Below are 20551 nucleotides of genomic sequence, written 5' to 3'. Positions count from 1 at the left end.
GCTACTCAGAAGGCTGAGATCTGAGGATTGCTGTTCAAAGCCAGCCAGGACAGGGAAGTCTGTGAGACTCTTATCCCCAAAAAACCAATCAGAAAACCAGAAGTGGAGCTGTGGTTCAAGTGGTAGAATGTGCTCACCTTGAGCTGAAGAGCTGAGGGATATCATTCAGGCCCAGAGTTCAAGCCCCACGACTGACAAGAAAAAGATGGGCCACATATAGTTGCTCATACCTGTAATCCTAGCTACTTGGGGAGATGGGAATCAGAAGAATCATGGTTGCTGGAAAGATTAGGCAAAAAGTTTGAGACCCTCCCCTCCACATCTCAATTAATAAAAGCTGGGCGAAGGTTTAAGTTCAAACCTCAGTACCACCAAAACAAATCACCTCCAAAGGATGAGGACATAGCTTTGGGGTAAATAAAGCCAAAGGGAAGAATAATGGGGGAAAATATGTAAGGGGTGAGTTACATTGATCAAGATGCTTTGTACTCATAACCTGATGTGGAATTGTAACAACTTCGTACAACCACTTAATAATGAAATTAAAAAGAAAACAAGGAAATGAAACAAGAAAGGGATGTTCTGAGAAAGGAAAAGTGCTTATGTAGAGCAGAGTCTAGAGTTCTTCAACCCCAAACTACCAGGACACTGACCTTATGGAAGTCTTTGTTGTTAGGGGTTGTTCGACACCTTGCAAGATTTTTAGCAGCATTGCTGGCCTCTTCCCACCAGGTGCCAGCATCCCTCCCCTCCCGCAGTGTCTCCAGACACTGCCACCTTCACCTGAGGGTTTTGGGGTTTCTTTTCTTTTTCTTTTTGTCAGTCACAGAGTTTGAACTCAGGACCCAGGCACACTGTCCCTGAGCTCTTTTGCTCAAGGCTAGTACTCTACCACTTTGAGCCGCAGCTCTACTTCTGGTTTTTGAGCGGTTAATTGGAGATAAGAGTCTCAGGAGGCCTTTTCTGCCTGGGCTGGCTTTGAACTGCAATAATCAAATCTCAGCCTCCTGAGTACCTGGGATGACAGGTGTGAGCCCAGAGGTGCCTAGCTGTTTTTTGTTTTGTTTTGTTTTTGTCAGTTGTGGGGCTTGAATTCTAGGCCTGGGCACTGTCCCTGAGCTCTTCAGCTCAAGACTAGCACTCTACCACTTGAGCCACAGCGCCACTTCCACCTTTTTTTCTTTTTGCTTATGTGGTGCTGAGGAATTGAACCCAGGGCCTCATGCATGCAAGGCAAGTGCTCTACCACTGAACCACCTTCCCAGCCCCTATAAGGGTCATTCTTAGAGGGCAAGGCCAACTGAAAAAGCAGGGATACAATTGCCACTTTGACAACCCCTATCCCCAGCCCAGCTTGTGTCTAGCATCCAACTACTCCCAACCCCCTTGCTTGAACATGGTGTAACCAGAGTTTCAGGCCAGAGACCCAGTCTAATTCTAATAGGTCAGGTCATACCGCTCTTCCCAACACAGAACACAGTAGCAATGGAGGACAAAGAAACAAGGTTTATTAACAGACACATCACAAAAGAGTCAGAGTGAGCACATCAAACCAACTTTGGGTACAGTCATAACCTTTAGGATTAAGTAGAGGAAGAGATGGAGGTGTAATTCAAATGGTACAGCATTTGCCTAGCAAGCACAAGGCTCTGAGTTCAAACCCCAGTAATTGCAACAAAAAACAGAGGAAGAATTCAGGCTGTGTGTGTGTGTGTGTGTGTGTGTGTGTGTGTGTGTGTAATTCAATAGTCCTGGAAAAACTGCAGTCAATGGTGGTTCATTGTCTCAGGATTTGGTCAGGCAGGGCCTGGTCACAGTAAGTCATTGTTGCCTGGGGAGTAGCTTAGACTCTTGACATAAGATGTTTATCCATCAGTCTTGACCTTCTTGGACTCCAAGGTGACTGTAAGAGAGAATAGTTCAGAGCAATGACGAGAAAAAGGCAGTCAGGGATGGCAAGGTTTGAATCTGCTTTCAATGAGCTTGAGGTGGGGCTGGGAAGGTGGCTCAGTGGTAGAGCGCTTGCCTTGCACTCATGAGGCCCTGGGTTTGACTCCTCAGCACCACATAAGCAAAAAAGAAAAAAGCCGGAAGTGGCGCTGTGGCTCAAGTGGTAGAGCGCTAGCCTTGAGCTGAAGAGCTGAGGGAAAGCGCCCAGGCCCAGAGTTTAGGCCCCACTACTGGACCCCAAAAAAAAAAACAATCAATGAACTTGAGGTCTCAGTAAGGAGTCAATGCTTTTAGCAAAAGCAAGTTCTAAGCATCTAACAGTGACATTTAACCCTTGTCCGTACCTGCCCTTCTTTTCTGGTTTTCTTTGCTTTTTTTGTTGGTTGTGGGGCTTAAAATCAGAGCCTGGGCGCTGTCTCTGAGCATTTTCTCTCAAGGCTAGTACTCTACACTTTGAGCCACAGCGCCCCTTCCTCCCATCTGGTTTTCGAGTTTCTTCTTGACACCACTGTGCAACCAGCCCCAAACTCTCGCCTTCAGCCACTTAAAATCCTGTTGGACTCAGACCAAAGAGGTGTTTCCAGGGTGGATTTGAAACTCTTCTTCCCACCTTTGAGACGATCCTCAGCCTCTTCCCTAAACATAGCCCTAACTCAGGACACACCTAGAACCATGCATTTAATCTGAGCCAGTCTGCGGCACTAATCCCCAGCGCCTTGAGGAAGCAAAACCTAGAAGCTGTTTATCTTTGTCCTGGACTTCCTTTCAGTCCCCACAGCCTAGCATTAAATCAGAGTTCGTTGAACAGAAGTGAAAAAGGAAGCCTAATTTTCTGCAACTCAGAATCTGATTGACACCCCGCAAACGCCCCGGACGGCGCCTCCCGGGGGCGCAGCACTGTCTGCTGTCAATGTCCTCATCTCTAGGAAACTGTCCTGGGAATGAAGGACCAGCAAAGGCCAGCGAGGAAGCAAACACCAGCAACCCTGTTGATGCGGGCCGCGGTGTCATATGATTCTCGAATCACATGATTCAGGGAAATGGGGTGTGGGGAGAGAGGAAATAGGAGAGCGAATGGAGTGAAAAAGAAACTCAGCCTTCCAGGACAGCCCCGCCTCCATGTGGGGAAAGTAACCAATAGGAGTGCGGGATCCCGCATCCCTGGCCAATGGGAACCTCTGTGGGCGGGCCGTCTCGCGGAGGGGCCGAAGGCCGGGAGCTGACCCGGGTTGGCTAACCAGGGAGCACGGACGCGGTCTCAGGTAGGAAGGCGAGGGTGCGCACCTCGCTCTGCCCCTGGCCCGGGGAGGGAGGCCCTTGCGGAAACGTGTGTGCTCGAGGATCCTCTGGGGTCTCAGCCCTGAGACAACGGAAGACCCGTGCTGATAGGAACTCCTGATGCACTAGAGGGGAGGGGTTTTGGTTTTTGGGGAAAGGAGATAAGGAGTAATTGCAGCGACCCCACCCCATTAACAGGGTGGTCGCGCATGCCGGGAAGTCGGGGCGCGCCCTGTCCTTGCACCAGCATTTCTGCCTCGGTCGACTGGTGCCCGCCGTGTCCCTTTCTGGCGGTGGTGGGTGGGCCTCTCAGTGGCTTGGAGTTGGGGGGCCGACCTCCCCTAGCTGGAGGCTCCTTGGGGGCAGGGAGCAGGGAGGAGGAATTGGGAGCTGAGGCTGCGAGCCTTCCTCCGGTGGAGGGTGGGACAGCTAACTTCTGCCTCTCCCTGCCTCTTTTCCTTGCCCCTTGGCAACTGGATTGACTCGCCTTTTGGGAAATTCCTCTCCCCTGGACACTCGGGGTTGGGGGTGCCCCCTGGCGGAAGACTGCGGAGCTCAGGGGCTGCCTTTTGGCTGTTTGGACACCGTGAGGTGGGGGTGAGAGTGGTGGCCACTCTGAACCCTACCCTGTCTCCCCCCGCCCCCCCCCGTTCTTTGTGCGCCTGCAGCGAGTGTTCCGCAGAAGCACACGCTGTGCTCCCACACCTCGGGCTAAACAGGAAGAAAAGTATAGATAAACCAGCAGGGTGCCAGATTCCCCTCTGCTGCCTGCTGAGAGTCGCCACTGGACACTCAGGAAGCTGGTGGGGCATCTGTGGCTGCTTTACTGTGGGGCAAGGAGAGGTGAAAGGCCACCAGGTGAAGGAGAGGAAGATTTGAGTGGCTAAGTAGAGAACGCTCCCAACAATGTCCACATACTGGTTAGGGGTTCCTGCTAACCACACACGGGAGAATTGAGGCAAACAGACAAGAAAGGAACTTCTAAGACCCTCACAATTGGTTGGTGGCAATTCCAGGACTAGTCCTTAAGTGGAATTTCTAGGCAATCTCTGATCCTTTGTTTCTGTCACTTCCCCAAGAAATACTGATGTCTCTTTCCCTCCATGTAGATCTCAGACCTCTGTCCACCTGGGCCTTGGGGGGGGGTCTGTTCCCTGGCAGTGTCTAGGGTACCACTGGTGATACAAACCCAGGTCCAATGTGCTCTGGAGCCATGAAAGCCTGTCATCCCTATGACTTCATGTATGACATGTGACAACCTTTCTGAATTTGTTTCCCTCTTTGAGAAATGAAGGAGATTGTTACTGCTTTGAGAAAAGTTGTAACTGGGTCCTGAGAAGCTCACAAGACATTGCTGGTTTTGCTCCCCCAGTGGGGAGCTGCTGCAAGTTTGTTAGGGAAGTGAGATAGTGCTCACTCAGAGACAAGGTTCTATTTCTCCTGCTGAGTCAGATGGGCAGCCAAGTGGACAAAACTCTTGAGGCTCATGGCCAGGGTAGGAGAGAGAGAGGCAGAGGTAATGGGTGTACTGGGGAGTTTACAAGGAACCCTGGTAGTGTTAGGGGGCTTCAGAACATAACTTTCTCAAAGGATGATCCAGCCTATGAACCTAACCCTGTCCTGGCTGAGAGGACAGTTGTGAACAGGCAGTGACTGGCTTCTAGGGAAGGGGCAGACTCTGTTGCCACTTTGCTTCACACTTTGCTTTCACACTTTCTCAACTCTGTGGTTTCCCATATGATCATGTGATTGCTCCAGTCTGAAAGGCTTTAGCTGGTTGCAGATGGGAGTATAACATCAATCAAGCAGACACTTGGCTGGCTGGTAGGACTCCCTCCTCGCACCCCTGTCGTGCCACATGGTCTCTAAGGCCTTCCTCATATCCTCAGGGTTGTCCCACTTCCTCACAGATCAGGCCCACAGAAACCACATGCCTTCAGTATTCTCCTAAGCCTGTATAACACACTCACGCACAGACACTCGGGCCTTGAGTGGAGACATCGATCCACACATGTGCAAATGCTCTGATGGGTACATGCAGGTGCATGTATAACACAAGGGGTGCCTGTAGGAAGCTGAATCAATCCGTATTTCTGTCCTCCTGCCTGCAGCTGTTGGGGAGGTGCAGTGAGTCCAGGCATGCCCCTTGGTGAGCACAGCCTCAGAACTGAGGGTGATCTGGGCTTAAGCTGGTTGATGAACGTTCCTTGTACTCTGCAGAAAGACCATGTGGACCCTGGTGAGCTGGGTGGCCTTATGGGTAGGGCTGGTGGCTGGAACACAGTGCCCAGATGGCCAACTCTGCCCTGTGGCCTGCTGCCCGGACCCGAGAGGAACTGGCTACAGCTGCTGCAACCCTGTCCTGGTGGGTGCCATTCCTGCCCTAGACAAGAATTGATAACCCTGGAGCCTTGGCTGCAGTGGGTGAGCCCAGCACAGGTCCTTTGGTTTAATCCTCTCTCTTCCTAGGACAAGTGGCCTACAACGCTGAGCCAGCGTCTGGGCAGCCCCTGCCAGACTCATGCCCACTGCTCTGCTGGCCATTCCTGCATCCTCACCATCACTGGAACTTCCAGTTGCTGCCCCTTTCCAAAGGTAAGCGTGCCACTGGCTCGATTGGAGGGGCTTAGAGCTGCATTCACTCTTTCCCTGCACCCTCCTATTCTGGTAAAAGGGCCTTGCCCACACAGGCTTCCTTGTGTCCTGCAGGCCGTGTCATGTGGGGATGGCCATCACTGCTGCCCCCAGGGCTTCCACTGTAGTGCTGATGGGCAATCCTGTTTCCAGAGATCAGGTGCGACAGGGGCTGGGGATGAGCAGGGAACACATAGGAGCCTAGAGTGCTCAGGACCCCAGCCACCTGGGTGGGTGGTCCCGATTCCTGTCCTTGTGCTCTCATTCATATGATACATGTACTAATGCTCTGACAGAAGGCAGCTCCAGGGACCGGAGGGAGCAGGAGAGGATATAGGTATGGTGGGGTAGGAAGAGACCACACCAGGCTAATTCAATGACAACCCACTTTCACTGGATGCCCCACCCTGTCATCTTTCTGAGGCAGGGTCTTTCTTACAGGGAGAATGCGGTAGTGGATCTTGGGCTCTAGTAGCAACCCCTAGAGCCCCTAGAGCTGGACCTACAGGCTCTGATGCTAAAGCTCCTTGAGTGATGGGGAAAATGGCTTTCATTGACTGGGCTGGGCTGGTGGAATCCTGATCATCTTGTCCACAGATAATGACCTCTTGGGTGCTATCCAGTGCCCTGATAGCCAGTTTGAATGCCCCGACTCCTCCACATGCTGCATTATGCTTGATGGCTCCTGGGGATGCTGCCTCTTGCCCCAGGTACAGGTGTGGGGAGATGGGAGTGAGAAGATGTGGGGGGCATGGCTAGAGGTGGGGGTAGCAAAGGTACATCCATGGCTGTTTTTCTCAGGCCTCTTGCTGTGAAGACAGGGTGCACTGCTGTCCCCATGGGGCCACCTGTGACCTGGTTCACACCCGCTGTGTCACACCCACAGGCACGTTCCCCCTAGCAAAGAAGTTCCCTGCACAAAGAAGCACTAATAGGGCAGGTGAGGAGGGAGAACCTCAGGCTGGGGGTTGGGGTGAGGCCTAATCTGACTCCTAGCTAAGTTCCCTCCACCTGGCCGTCCCTCAGGCCTAGTTCCTCGTCCAGTGGCTTTGCCCAGCTCAGTTCTGTGTCCTGATGCACGGAGCCAGTGCCCTGATGATTCTACCTGCTGCAAGCTGCCCAATGGAAGCTATGGCTGCTGCCCAATGCCCAATGTGAGTGAGGGCTGGAGCCAGCTTGGCTGTGTACTTACAGCCACCCTGGCCTGGACACTGCCTTACAGGGGGATCCAGGGGCTGGGGTCAGTTGTCTGATTGCTCAGGGCTCATGCTGCCCCCTAGTGGGGGGACTGGAGCAGTGCCAAGCATAAGCCTGGCTGCTTCCTATGCTCACTTAAGACTGGAAGTTAGACTCACCTCTGGTCCTCACCCAGGCCATTTGCTGCTCCGACCACCAGCACTGCTGCCCCCAGAACACTGTGTGTGACCTGACCCAGAGCAAGTGCCTCTCCAAGGAGAATGACACTACAGACCTCCTGAGCAAGCTGCCTGCACACACAGGTACCTCAAGCAAACCACCTTATTCCACCAAACTGTTCCATGATCAGATGTGGGGATGGTTGCTGATAGCAAGGAGAGATTAGGCAGCAGCCACCTCCCCACATTGGTCTTGCCTCGGGATCACTGCGGGGTGGCATACATTCTGCCTTCTATCTATAACACCTGGTTCTGGCTGTGGAGACTGCAACTGGGTAGACCCCATCCACAAGGCTGACCTGTCCTCTCTCCTGTACAGTGCAGGATGTGAAGTGCGACATGGAGGTGAGCTGCCCAGATGGCTATACCTGCTGTCGTCTTCAGACAGGAGCCTGGGGCTGCTGCCCATTTACACAGGTACCCAAGTACCAGGGTGGGCTGGGCTGAGCAGAGGTAGCAGTAAGCTGAGGCCTTGTGCTCATTGGCCCTTCTGTCTACTCCAGGCTGTGTGCTGTGAGGACCATATACACTGCTGCCCGGCAGGCTATAAGTGTTACACTGAGAAGGGAACCTGCGAACAGGGAGGCTTCCAGATGCCCTGGGTGAAGAAGATCCCAGCCCGCCTCAGCCTGCCAGACCCACAGTCCTTGAAGAATGATGTTTCCTGTGATGATGTTACCAGCTGTCCCCAATCCAGCACCTGCTGCCGACTAATTTCTGGGGAATGGGGCTGCTGTCCTATCCCAGAGGTGCTTGGGTAGGGGGCAGCACTGGGGTGATAGTACCTTGGCCTGGTCAGATGGGTGGCCACCGTGCTATACTCTGTACACTTCCTAGCCCATGCTGGCACTAGCTCTGAGATTCATCTCCCAGCTAGAGGAGCTGTAGACAGGAGACAATTGCCCACATGGCAACTTCTAGAACACTTTTTCTGCCCATCCCCCAGGCTGTCTGCTGTTCGGACCACCTGCACTGCTGTCCCCAGGGCTACGTATGTGTGGCTGAGGGAAGGTGCCAGAAGGGAAACAAGCTAGTGGCTGGACTAGAGAAAATGCCTGCCCGCAAGGCTCCCCAGAACCACACAGGAGACACTGGCTGTGACCAGCATACCAGCTGCCCAGTGGGGCAGACCTGCTGCCCAAACCTGAGTGGGGGCTGGGCCTGCTGCCAGCTGCCCCATGTGAGTGTCTGATGGCTGACCTGGAATAAGGGGGTGTGGTGTGGAGGACGGGAGGCTGGAGTGTGATGTCACTCCATCACTGCAGGCTGTGTGCTGTGAGGACCGGCAACATTGCTGCCCGGCGGGGTACACCTGCAATGTGAAGGCCCGATCCTGTGAGAAGGAAGTGGACGCTGCCCGTCCTGCTGCCCGCCTGCTTCTCGGCCCTAATGAGGGTGTGGATGATGTGGAGTGTGGGGCAGGACACTTCTGCCATGATAACCAAACCTGCTGCCAAAACAGCCGAGGGGACTGGGCCTGCTGTCCCTACCATCAGGTCAGTGCCACCTCTGACCCTGGCACTGGGGATGGGAATGGGTCAGGTTCTGCCTTGTCTAACTGTTTCCTCTCTCTGCCGCCCCGCCCCCCCCCAACTATTCAGGGTGTCTGCTGTGCAGATCGGCGGCACTGCTGTCCTAGCGGCTACCGCTGTGGGGCCAAGGGAACCAAGTGCTTGCGCAGGCAGAACCCGCGCTGGGATAACCTTTCGGCCTTCCCAGCCCCCAGACAGCTGCTGTAAGGAGGAGCTGAGGAACAGAAGACACTTCTCAGCCCTCTGGACCCTGTCCAGAGGGCATCCACCTGCTCAGGCCTCCCTCGCTCCTTTTCCCCCTAATTATCCCTGACCCCCCCCAACTCTGAATCACTCCACTACCATGGAAGGTGGGGGCCTCCATCTAAGGCCTTCCTCATTTAGGGGACAGTGGCAAAAAGCCACATTACAATACAAACTGCCACCCCTTCGCCCAATTTCTTTGGACCCTGTGGCCAGGTGCTTTCCCCTATCCACAGGTGGTGTGTGTGTGTGTACGCGCGTGCGTGTGCTCCAATAAAGTTTGTACACTTTCTTAACTGTCTGATTTGGCCACCCTGCCTTACCTCCCCAGGAGAGCCCTGAACGGGGATCCTTGTCCTGTGCCAACATTCACCCTACACAGAAAGACACACAAGGCGTTCACCTCACCATTCTATATTTGCTGTTGCCCACGGTGGGCCCCATCACCGTACCCCCTAGTCCCCAGGCCTACCCCAGTCACCGGCCCTGTGACATCGCAGCCCAAGAGATGGGCCGGTCAGCAAGCAGCACCCCCTCCCCTCCCAAGGGTCCACAAAGAACGCCCCCTCCCTTCCCAGCCCTCACTAGCAGCCCAGGCTGGGTAACCCCTCCTTCTCTCCCAAGATAGAACTTTCTATGTACAGCCACTTTTATACAGGCACTGCTTCCCCCCCCACCCCCAGCCCTCTTCCCCAGCACCTCCCAGTGGGGGACCGGACCCCTCCCACCTCCCCCTGCTTGGAGGCAGATCCAGGGCCCCTTCCCACGACTTTACCCAGCACATACCACGGAACAGCTTCGCAGGCCCCAGGACGCCTTTCGGGGCTCCCGGGGGTTCGCACCCTGGGGGCGGGCCCGGGCGGGAGGGGGCGGAGCTACTTGACGTTGAACACCATCAGCGGCCGCTCCTCCCGCCGCTGCCACGGGCTCTTCTTGTCGCCGGCGTCGTCGCCCACCTCCGCCCCCAGCTCGTCCTCCGGGCTGGTGAGCGAGTCGCGCCGGAGCTCGCTGGCACTGCTGCGGGAACTGTCCCCGCGGCTCCGGCCTCGGCCCCGGGGCACCGTGGCCGCCCGGCCCTCGGGCGCCGCCACCTCGTCCAGCAGCGGCGTCAGCGAGTTGTCATCCGGCGAGCAGAGGCCCGTGCGGCTCTCGCTGCTGCTGGGCTCAGTGTCCTCACTGAGCGCCAGGCGCGGCGGCGCGGGCGGCGCGGGCGGCGGCGGCGGCACGGCGGCGGCGGCGGGGCCGCGCTCGCGCTCCTCCCGCGGGGGCCGGCGGCGCGCGGGCCGCGCCTCGTGCACGTAGACGCCAGAGTCTAGGCTGGCGTCGGTGCTGCGGCCCCCGCCGCCCGCTTGCAGGTCGATGTAGGAGTGGCGCACCTGCGAGTTGGAGCGCCCGTCCAGCGACACGAACCAGGCGCGCGGGTGAGGCTTCACGCCCAGTTCCAGCAGCTTCTTCTCGGTCAGCGCCTGCAGCTCCCCGTTGAGCTACGCCATGGTGGACTCGTTGAACAGCACCGGGATCGTGACCGAGCCGCTGACCGGCGCCGAGCGCCCGCTCCCCCAGCCCTCACCGCCGCCGGCCCCGCCGCCCTCGCCCCCCGCACCCGGGTGGCCCTGGATCAGCGGGCGCTGGGGATCGGGCTGGGGAAAGGGGCGCGCGGGGCCGGGGGCGGAGCCCTCGGGAGGGGTGGGCTCGTCGCCCACCCCCGCGGCACCCGCCTCGCCGCCCAGGCGCACGTAGTGCGCGGGGATCACCAGCGTGGGCATGACGTTGCGGTAGACGTTGTCCTTGAGGTGGTCGATGGAGCCGCAGAAGATGAGCTGCCCGGCCTGGCTTAGTGACGGCGGCCGCGCCAGCTGGTCCACCGACTGCGACAGCAGGAAGTCGGGGGTCTTGCTCTCGGCCGCCCCCTTGTGGCCCAGGTAGTGGTCGAACGGCGGCGGCGGCGAGGGGGGCTCGTGCAGGAAGGCCGAGGCCCCCGCCGGTCCCCGCCGGTACTCATCCAGGCCCGGCTCCAGCCCGCCAGGCCCCTCCACGGAGCGGGCGCCCTTGAGCCCTGCAGCCTCGGCCCCGCGGGCACCCGGAGGCTCGGTGGCCGGGCGGCTAGACGAGCGCGGCTTGGCACGGAAGAAGTCATCCCGGGAGGAGGCTAAATCTCTGGAGCTGGAGAAGGCCGAATGGAGGGGTCCTGGTGGTGGGGCCTCGGGGTCCCCTGAAGAGGCAGGTTCCAGGGGTCCCCCACAGATGAGGTGGAGCTGGGACATCGAGGTGGCCTGATCGCGTTTGTTACCATCAGAGGGCCCCGAGAGCTGCAGCTTGCGGTGCTGCTGCCTGGGCTTCAGGCAACGCCTCCTGGAGAGGAGGGAACAGAGGGAGGACCATCAAGAAAAGCCCGCAGCACACTCCCCATGATGAAGACAGAGGATCGGGTTCAACGCCTGGGGTTGTCAGAAAGTGGGGAGTATTGTAGCAGGGGCCTGGGAAAAGTTTGTGGTAAGCAGGGCCCTGTCCAGCAGCTACAATTGGGTTCCCATGGGGTAAACACTCGTGTGTGTGTGTGTGTGTGTGTGTGTACGCGCGCGCTAGAAGTGCCTGAGAACCTAGAAGAGCATCTCAGCCAACTAGGAGTGGGTCTGTCCTAGGGTCCCCTGGGAGTGAGAGCTGGCCTAGGTCCCCTGGGCTCAGCAACACCAGTGGTAGAGCAGATCTTTTGAGGTGAGAGGAGTTAGGGGCTGGGGCTGGTGCCCTCACCGGCAATAGTAGATAAGCAGACACAGCAGTATGAGCACCAGCAGAGCCAGAGCCGCCAGGATGGTAAGCAGAAAGATGGTGTGGTAGGTACCAATGTCTTGGATGCCCGACGTGATGGTGACCAGCCCTGTGCCAGGCAAGGGTTTAGTGTTCAGGGATGGCTGTCCTTCCTGCCACTTGCCAAGTTTCCTCTTTCTTCCCCCTGCCCCGATGACCCACCACTCTCACCAGCCGTGGGGGAGGCCATGGCAGCCACCCAGTAGCCCAGCTGGGAGGAGACGAAGGTCCAGTAGAGCTGCCGCCCTTCCTTCCGGATCACACCGGTGCCATTGCGTACCCACAGTCCTAGGAGAGCCCGGGGTGCATAAATCTCCTAAATGTTCTTCCCCCCAAACTCCAGTACTGACAACCCCCTGAGACACTTACCACTCTTGGGGTCAAACCTCCAGGCTGGGATGCTGGTGCCCACAGCCAGAGCACGGGGCTCTGAGGGCACTGGCAGGGACAGGTGAATGGGGCCGGAGAGGGGCACTTCTGTCCCATTGCCTGTCAGCAGGTGGACGCTTACAGCAGCCAGAGGTATGAGCTCTAGCCAGGAGCCATTGCCTGAAAGAAGAGGACACAAGTGCTAAGGAATTGTGGGAAGGGGTTCTTTTCTGTATCCCCTATCAGGCACCTGGCTTACCAGAGCTGGATGCCTCAGTGCCCAGGAAGGCAGGAAAAGCCCTCATTTCCTGCTGGGTGCTGGCAGGTGTGAGTGATGCCCAGAGCTGGCTGTAGGTGGAGCTGACTGGCAGACGGGCTGCCCGGCGCTGAAACTGTACCCAAGGCTGAGAGCGGGCACCTGGATGGAGAGAGAGGGAGCCTGCAGTGGCCTGGGCAAGAGAGCAGAACAAAAAAGCAGGTATGGAAGAAGAGGAGCCACTGGGTGAGGCCAGAGAGGTGGTGACCTGGAGAGAACAGGACAGCCATAGATGGTTCCCTTGTTAGGGACATGAACCTGAAAACTCCCATCCTGATTGTCACCCTTAGCACGTTGCTTGCTTGTTATTTCCTTATAAAATGAGCAAGGGATGGTGGCATGGTGGTGCATGCCTACAAACCCGGAGGGAGGTAGAGAGGTAGGAGGATTCTTCTTTGTCTTTTTTCTTTTCTTTTTTTTTTTCCAGTCATGGGGCTTGAACTCTGGGCCTGGGCTCTGTCCCTGAACTCTTCAGCTCAAGGCAAGTGCTCTACCACTTGAGCCACAGCAGCACTTCCGGTTTTCTAGTGCTTTTATTGAAGATAAGAGTCTCATAGACTTCCCTGCCTGGGTTGGCTTTGAACTGTGATTCTCAGATCTCAGCCTCCTGAGTAGCTAGGATTACAGGCGTGAGCCACTGACGCCCAGCTAGGAGGATTCTTGTCTAAAGCCAGAGCTATGCAAAAGCAAGACCCTGTCTGAAAAATAAAGAAAAAAAACATCCAAACCCTAGTACTGTCAAAATAAATAAGTAAACATGTAAACCTATAAGATAATGAGGCTCAGGATCTCAAGCAATTAGCAACATCTCTTCCATGGTAAGCAGTGTTCTCCATCCTAGGATGCAAGGATGAGTAAGACAGTTCCCTGCCTTTAAGTTCATGGTATAGTGCAATGCTATCCTCCATGGTACTGTAAGAACTTCCTGCAGAGAATGTATCTGTGCTACCCACCATGATACCCACAGGACCATATTACTAGTACTTTTAATTTTTAAGCATTTAATGAATTCTTCCTGGGACCTGGTGGCTCATACCTATCATCCTAGCTACTTAAGAGGCTGAGATCTGAGGATCATGGTTCAAAGCTAGCCTGGGCAGGAATGTCTGCGAGACTCTTATCTCCAATTAACCACCAAAAAACAGAATTGGAGCTTAAGTGGTAGAGTGACAACCTTGAGAAAAAGAGCCCCAGAACCAGCACAAAAATAAATAAGCCGGTCGCCAGTGGCTCACGCCTGTAATCCTAGCTACTCAGGAGGCTGAGATCTGAGAATCACAATTCAAAGCCAGCCCAGGCAGGAACCTTCATGAGACTCTTATCTCCAACAAACCACTCAGAAAACAGGAAGTGGCACTGTGGCTCAAATGGTAGAGCACTAGCAATGAGCTGACGAGTTCAGGGACAGTGCCCAGGCCCAGAGTTCAAGCCCCATCACTGACAAAATAAATAAGAAGGACAGGGAATGTGGCTTAGTGGTAGAGTCCTTGCCTAGCATGCATGAAGCCCTGGGTTCGATTCCTCAATACCACATAAACAGAAGAAGCCAGAAGTGATGCTGTGTCTCAAGTGGTTGCATGCTAGCCTTGAGCAAAAGAAGCTTAGGGACAGTGCCCAGGCCCTGAGTTCAAGCCCCAGAACTGGCAAAATAATAATAACAAATCATTAATTTATTTCAATTTAAATGGACATAAATCGCTAATGGCTACACTAGACAGCTTAGGGTGGTGGTGGTGGTGGTGTGTGTGTGTGTGTGTGTGTGTGTGTGTGTATGTGTTGGTGGAGAGGATAGACATAAAAACAATTCCAAGCCTGGCGCCGGTGGCTCACACCTGTAATCCTAGCAACTCAGGAGGCTGAGATCTGAGGACTGTGGTTCAAAGCCAGCCTGGGCAGCAAAGTCTGTGAGACTCAATCTCCAGTTAACCACCAGAAAACTGAAGTGGCGCTGTGGCTCAAGTAGTAGAGTGCTTGCCTTGAGCTGAAAGTCTAAGGCACAACGCCAAGGCCCAGAGTTCAAGCCCCACAACTGGAAAGAAAAAAAAAGTGTGTGTGTGTGTGTGTATATATATATATATATATATATATATATATATATATATATATATATAAAACAGTGTGTGTGATAACATTAAGCTGTATGAAATGATGGCCAGATTACCTATAGTAACCCCTGTAATAAGTGTGACAGTAGAAGTCTTTATTATTAACTACATTATATGCATGCAAGGGCCCCTGAGTGCCATGGCCCACCCACTTGCCCCCATCCCATCGCGTCTCTCCTAAATGCTGGGAGCTTGGCCCACCCCTCAGCAGGGAAGGCCCTGGAGCGTCTTGAAGACTAAGTGAAACACATTCAAGAAGGAAAGAGGGAAAGGCCTTCCAGGAGGACGGGAAGGACCTGCAGGCCTTCAGAGCCGGCAGTGCTGAGGATGGCGGCTAGGGTCTAGAAGGCACTGTCAGCTTTCCTTATGTCACTGCAAGCTGTACTCGTTTTTGTTTTTAGATGGAGTCTTGGTGACTTTGCCTGAGCTGGCCTTGATCTTCTGATTCTCCTGCCTCTGAGTAGCTGAGATCATAGACACATACAACCATGCCTGGCTGCACTGCCAACGTTGTGAAGGGGCCTGAGCTTTATACTAAAACCTGTGGGACCCTTGGAAGTCAAGAAGCTAGGTGGCAACAGAAACTATTTGGCATTTTATAATCCTTCTGGGACATTGAGAAGCCTCTACCATACAAGGCTCAGAGGGATAAAGATAGTCAGCAAAGCTGTGTGCAGTGGTTCATACCTATGATCCTAGCCCCTCAGAAGGCTGAGATCTGAGGACTGTGGTTCAAAGCCAGTCCAGGCAGGAAAGTCCATGAGATTCTTATCCTCTCCCTCCCATTCCCCCCTCTCTCTTGGTCATGGGGCTTGAATTCAGGGCCTGAGCACTGTCCCTGATCCTTTTTTTGCTCAAGAATAGTGCTCTACCACTTTGAGCAACAGCTCCACTTCTCCCTTTTTTTTTTAAAGTGGTTAACTGGAGATAAGCATCTCATGGGGCCTTCCCTGCCCAGGCTGGCTTCAATCTGTGATCTTCAGATTTCAGCCTCTTGAGTGGGTAGGATTACAGGGGTGAGCCACTGGTGCTCCATAAGACTCTAACCACCAAAAAGCTGGAACTATAGTGGAGCTATAGCTCAAATGGAGTGCTAACCTTGAGCGGATAAAGCCAAGGGACAACATCCAGGCTTGAATTCAAGCTTCAGTTCTGGCACACACGTATGGATAGTAAGCAACAGTAATTTAGAGTAATTTGCCAACCAGGACTCAAGCTCTCCCACTGTGGCTAATATCAGCCACATAGTGTCTGGCCTCTGTGCAACCCAGCATGTTCTTAGCCCTCAGCCCTAGAATGCTCTCATTGCCCCTCCTGCCTAGTCACTGATGACACCCAGGTCCTCTGGAGCAAAGGTACCGCTGCTCGCTTTCCCCTCCAGAGCTCACAGGGTCCACTATCCCTTCGTTAAATTCCCATCAGCTCCAGCCAGCTCCACTCCAAGAGCAGGGGTGTCTCAACACCAAACATGGCTGCCTTCTCAGCTGCCTGCCTGCTCTATAACCATTCCAGGGTTTGCAATGGCATTTGTCTGACTTCCTACTTGCCTGTGAACTCCACAAGGTAGGGAGCAGAGCTGTTCTTCCCTACCATTGTGCCTGGCGTCAGCCATCATAACATACTTGGCATGGTGCAGGAGTAGGAGGAAATAGTAGCTGAGGGAGACTGAAAGCCTGTGCATACACAAGGACCCCTGTGCATTGTTCTGGGCCTTGTACTGGGTGAGAGTCCAATCTACGGAAGGACTCTCTCATGGCCTTCTCCCATTGCCAAGCGTACAACAAGTACGTGGAGATCCACTGCAGGTGGCAGGGAGGTAAGAACAGAGGGAGAGTAGAAACCACGAGAAACCCCAGTCAACTGTAAATATTTATTGAACACCTTTTGTTTGCAGGGTTGATGATGATGTCGATAACTACCTTCCATACCTTCCACATGAACAAATGTGGCTCAGAGAGGTTAATTGACATGCCTAAGGCACCCAGCTAACATGTGAAGAAGCAGAGGTCTTAGGTTCAGGGAAGGGGGAGGGAGCTGATGTGAAATGAAGGCGGAGGGGGGGGGGCTTACCAGGAGAGCCTAGGAGGATGTGTACAAGGTCCTCATAGAGGATGAGAGTGGCTGGCCGCTCAGGGAGCAGGTAGAGGCTTACAGATGCATACACTGCAAGAGGGAGGGTTGACCTGTCAGTGCCAGAAAAGCCCCCCACCCTGCGTCCCCTGCATCTGCATCCCAGTGGCTTCCTCCTCCCTCTGCCCCTCTGTATACCCCAGCCCAGGCAGCAGCTGCTATCAAGTCTGCCTGCCCCCCTCCGCCCCCAAGGACTATTTTGAGTAGGGGCTGAGGGAGGGTCAGCTGCTGCCCACCCCCCTCCACCTGCTCCTCCACTCACAAGGCAGCTTGTCAACACGCCAGGGCACAGAATTGGTGAGGAAGCCAGGGCGGGCAGCAGAGACTAGCACCCAGGTGCCCAAGCGGTAATTGAGGGGCAGCGTGGCCACACCCTCCGAGTCTGTGGTGCCAGCAGCCAGCAGGGTCCGGTTCCCAAACAAGTCCACAGAGGCTCTGGCCAGGGGCACGAGCTCCCCGCTCACATAGACCTGCACCTTGATCAGGATTTCTGTAGGCAAGACAGGGGGAAGGAGTGAGGAAGAGGAGGAGGAGGAGGAAGAGGAGGAGCAGGAGGAGGAGGAGCAGAAGGAGGAGAACTGAGGGCAATCCAGAAATCAGAGGGGACTTTGGCTACAAGAGGTTTGGGAGCTGACTCCAAAGCAGATATTCTAAAATAAGAGCTAGTATTTGCTTATGTTTGCATGCTGGGGATCAAACCTAGGGTTTTGAGCATGCTGAACATGAAGCATGCCAGTAAGCTACACCCTCAGCCACCAGCAGCCTGAGAGAATGGATGGTGACATGTTTACTGTATTTCATCAACATTTCTGTACCCAGGTTGTGTCTGTGATTGATGATGTCATAATGACACCTAACAGCATTATTCCCATTCTTACTGGTGCATGAAATAATCATGTGTCTTATAGTCAATGATGTATTAAATTTGATAAAATGTACCCTTGGCCCATTTTACAGACAACAAAACTGAGGCTCAAAGACTAGCTAGTGTTCAGAGAGAGATAGTAGTCTAAATCTAAGATCTAAATTCTTAGCCACTTGTCTGTGGAGAGGAGAGAAAGAGAGGGCTGAGAAGGGGTGCATAAGGGAGAAGGTAGCACCGCAGGTGACAGGGGAGAGGTCAAGATTGAGCCTTTTGGAAGGTAGATGAGGTGGGTCCGAGTTTGAGTTCTCTCAAAAAACATGGAGAAGGGGATACAAGAAATTGTTCACTCCCATCACTCATCCTTTCCCGAGTCCTTTGCACACACCTGTTTTCCTTTAGATTTAGGGACTCATCCCAACTCTTAAGCCCAAGCAAGGATCTCCTGACCCTTCCCCCTCCTGTCTATAGCTGGTCCGCAGCAGTCACTATGGCAACGCCCTCATTCCTCCCAGATCAGGCAGGGAGCTGGGGCCCCTGGCAAGGAGAAGGAGAATCTGGGGGCCTGCTGAGGTCCAGGGGAAACCAGTGTGGAGGGGACTGGGAAGGGAAGCATATGTCTTCTCAGTTCCGGGGCTGCTTATAGCAGGAGACAGTCCAGACAGTCCAGACGGGGCTGGCCCTGCAGGTGTCCTGGGCTCTGAGGGGGGGTGATAGGGCCCCATTGCCACTACCCCTCCACTACACCATGCCTTGCTCTTCCCCTGCCTGGCTGCTAAGAATGGATGTCATGGCTGAAAAGGTTCAGAGGCCTCAGGATGGGGCCCAGGAGGTAGATGGGTTGGGCACTGGGGGTTGGATGAAAATCTAGAGGGGTTCAGATACAGAAGGAAGTCTAAAAGCAGCAGGGCATAGAGAGGTCTGGAGCCTCAAAGACTTCAGGAAGGCCTTACATGTGGGGCGAACACTCAAGAGTGACAGGTGTCTCAGCTCAGGCTTCCACTCAGAGCTAGTGCCACGCCTGCCCCTGGCATCCATCCAGCTGTTCACCAGAGACCACCTCCTTTCCCAACCTTTCAGGACAGAGCCTAATGGTGCTGACTGGGGCCCACTAGGCCCACTCCTGCTTTCTAGCTCTCCAAGGAGTGTGAGTGTGTGTGTGTGTGTGCGTGCACAAACAGTAAGAATTCTGGGAAGCTGGAAGGGCCTGGACTGTTCTTTGGCCTTACCCGGGGCCAGAAGCAGCTGGACAGAGCAGCTGGGAAGAGGGGACCCAGGAGTCTGAAATGTTCTCACTTGAGGGAATGCCTTGAGCTCAGAGGCCATCAGCCAGGGCTTGGGAGAAGGGCGGGGCCTAGGGAAACCAAACTGAGGTGTTCAGGTAAGGCCTCAAAGAGGCATTAATGCCAAGCTGGGGGTTGGGCAGGTGCCTCGCGGATTCCCTTCCCCCTTTCCCTCAACCTGGGCTTCCAGCCAGCTGCCTGAGAGAGCCCCCTATCCTGGCTCGGTTCCAGGCAATTCCCTGGGCTCTCTCCCCTGGGGTGCAGGGCCTTGAGGGAGGGGCCTCATAAGAAACTAGAGCCTCTTCCTACCTGGCAAAACCTCCTCTCTTCTTAGAGCAGGAGAGACTGAGGCAGGAGACCCTTTGCCAGTCTCAAAGGCTGACAATCCATACAGGGTCAGCCTCATTTCAGAAGGAAATCCCACCTCTTCCTCCCTTCATCCGGACCCCACTTCCCTCAACAAGACGCTTCCCCCTCCCCTTCCTGTCGGCTCCTGCGGGTTGGGGGAAGGAGTGGAGAGCACTGCTTTGGGCTGGGATGGAGCTCCCTGGCAGGGTAGGGAGAGCCGTAGCGGGGAGGTGGGCACAGGGCTGGAGTGGGTGGAGGCGCGGGAGCTCCCAGGGAACCGGCGCGGAGTCGTGGCCTCTCCCACCGCAGGAGCCGGCCCCACCCCCATCCCACACACCCACCTGGGCCGGGGAGAAGTGACGTGAGGAGGGGGTGATCTGGAAGCGGTCAGAGGACAGGAGTGGCAGGAGGCCGGCTGGACGGGGACCCAGACACCTGCCCTCCCAGCTGGCACTGCCCACAGCCAGCCAGCCATCTCAGCATGGCTCCGAGACCACAGCCCTGCCGTGTGCCTGGAGTTGAGAATCACAATGTACCCCTTTTTCTCAGGGCCCTCCAACTGCAGCCCCTCTTCCACCATGGGCTGATCAGCGTTTATTTGGTGCACCCCGAATTCTAAACCTAGGTTTTGGCTAGAAGCTGTCAGGCTCCCGGGCGAAGAACCCCATTCCAGCAGCCAATCCCGCCCACAGCCTCACCCACTCCCCCTCCTCCCCTCCCCCCCTCAAGCCCATCTCTAGGCTCCCAGCCCCCGTCCGGCCCAGGGTGGCAGCCGATGCCTGCACCCCCCACCCAGCCAGAGTCGCGAGCGAGAGACTCGCGGGGGGCAGCGGCGCGGGCGCCCGCCCCAACCCGCCCCTGGGCGGGTGTCTTCGGTAGACAATGGCTCAGGCAGCAGAGCCTCGAGGACCAGGAGAGAGAAAAACAAGTCTGGAGGGGGTGGCGACGCCGAGCTTGGGGACCCCCGTCCTCCCCCATTGTGCCTCCCCGAGACTTGCGCCCCAGACAGTTCCCCCCACTTTCCTCCATAACAGCCGACCCCAGGTCGCTTAGCCCCCACCCCACCCCAATGCAAGGGACAGAATGCACCCCGATCCACTAGCACCACGAAGAGGAGGCTACTGGCAGGGGCCCGATCGCCGGGCGCAGGCCCACGACCATCGCCCCTCCGGGCCGAGACTCACCCTGCGGGCTGGGGGGCTCCGGCGGCGACTTGCCGGGAGCCCGAGAGGCACCGCCGAGCAGCAGCCCCAGCAGCGGCAGCAGCCGCGCGAGGAC

At 55.5% G+C, this 20551-nt stretch overlaps 2 protein-coding genes across 2 annotated transcripts; one reads left to right on the top strand and one right to left on the bottom strand.

Annotated features, from left to right (window-relative positions):
• The first annotated feature begins 3139 nt into the window (after positions 1–3139).
• Grn (granulin) lies at positions 3140–9348 on the top strand. The gene is made up of 13 exons (XM_013032049.1): positions 3140–3212; positions 5449–5593; positions 5698–5823; positions 5938–6022; positions 6460–6572; positions 6664–6802; positions 6889–7016; positions 7235–7361; positions 7597–7694; positions 7781–8026; positions 8224–8457; positions 8543–8773; positions 8879–9348. The coding sequence occupies exons 2-13, from the start codon at positions 5456–5458 to the stop codon at positions 9014–9016; spliced, it is 1803 nt and encodes a 600-aa protein (XP_012887503.1). The 5' UTR covers positions 3140–3212; positions 5449–5455; the 3' UTR covers positions 9017–9348.
• A 540-nt stretch (positions 9349–9888) lies between these two features.
• Positions 9889–20551, bottom strand: Fam171a2 (family with sequence similarity 171, member A2; the record flags this gene model as incomplete). The annotated part of the gene is given in 8 exon segments (XM_013031938.1): positions 9889–11404; positions 11804–11930; positions 12032–12148; positions 12230–12409; positions 12489–12647; positions 16721–16813; positions 17043–17270; positions 20458–20551. Coding segments are annotated over 8 exon segments (2475 nt in total), but the record flags the coding sequence as incomplete, so codon positions are not given.

Source organism: Dipodomys ordii, unplaced genomic scaffold, assembly GCF_000151885.1.
Source record: "Dipodomys ordii isolate 6190 unplaced genomic scaffold, Dord_2.0 Scaffold147, whole genome shotgun sequence".
Taxonomy (NCBI): domain Eukaryota; kingdom Metazoa; phylum Chordata; class Mammalia; order Rodentia; family Heteromyidae; genus Dipodomys; species Dipodomys ordii.
The sequence above is the reverse complement of the archived record's forward strand: the minus strand, read 5'-3'. Positions and strand labels throughout refer to the sequence as shown.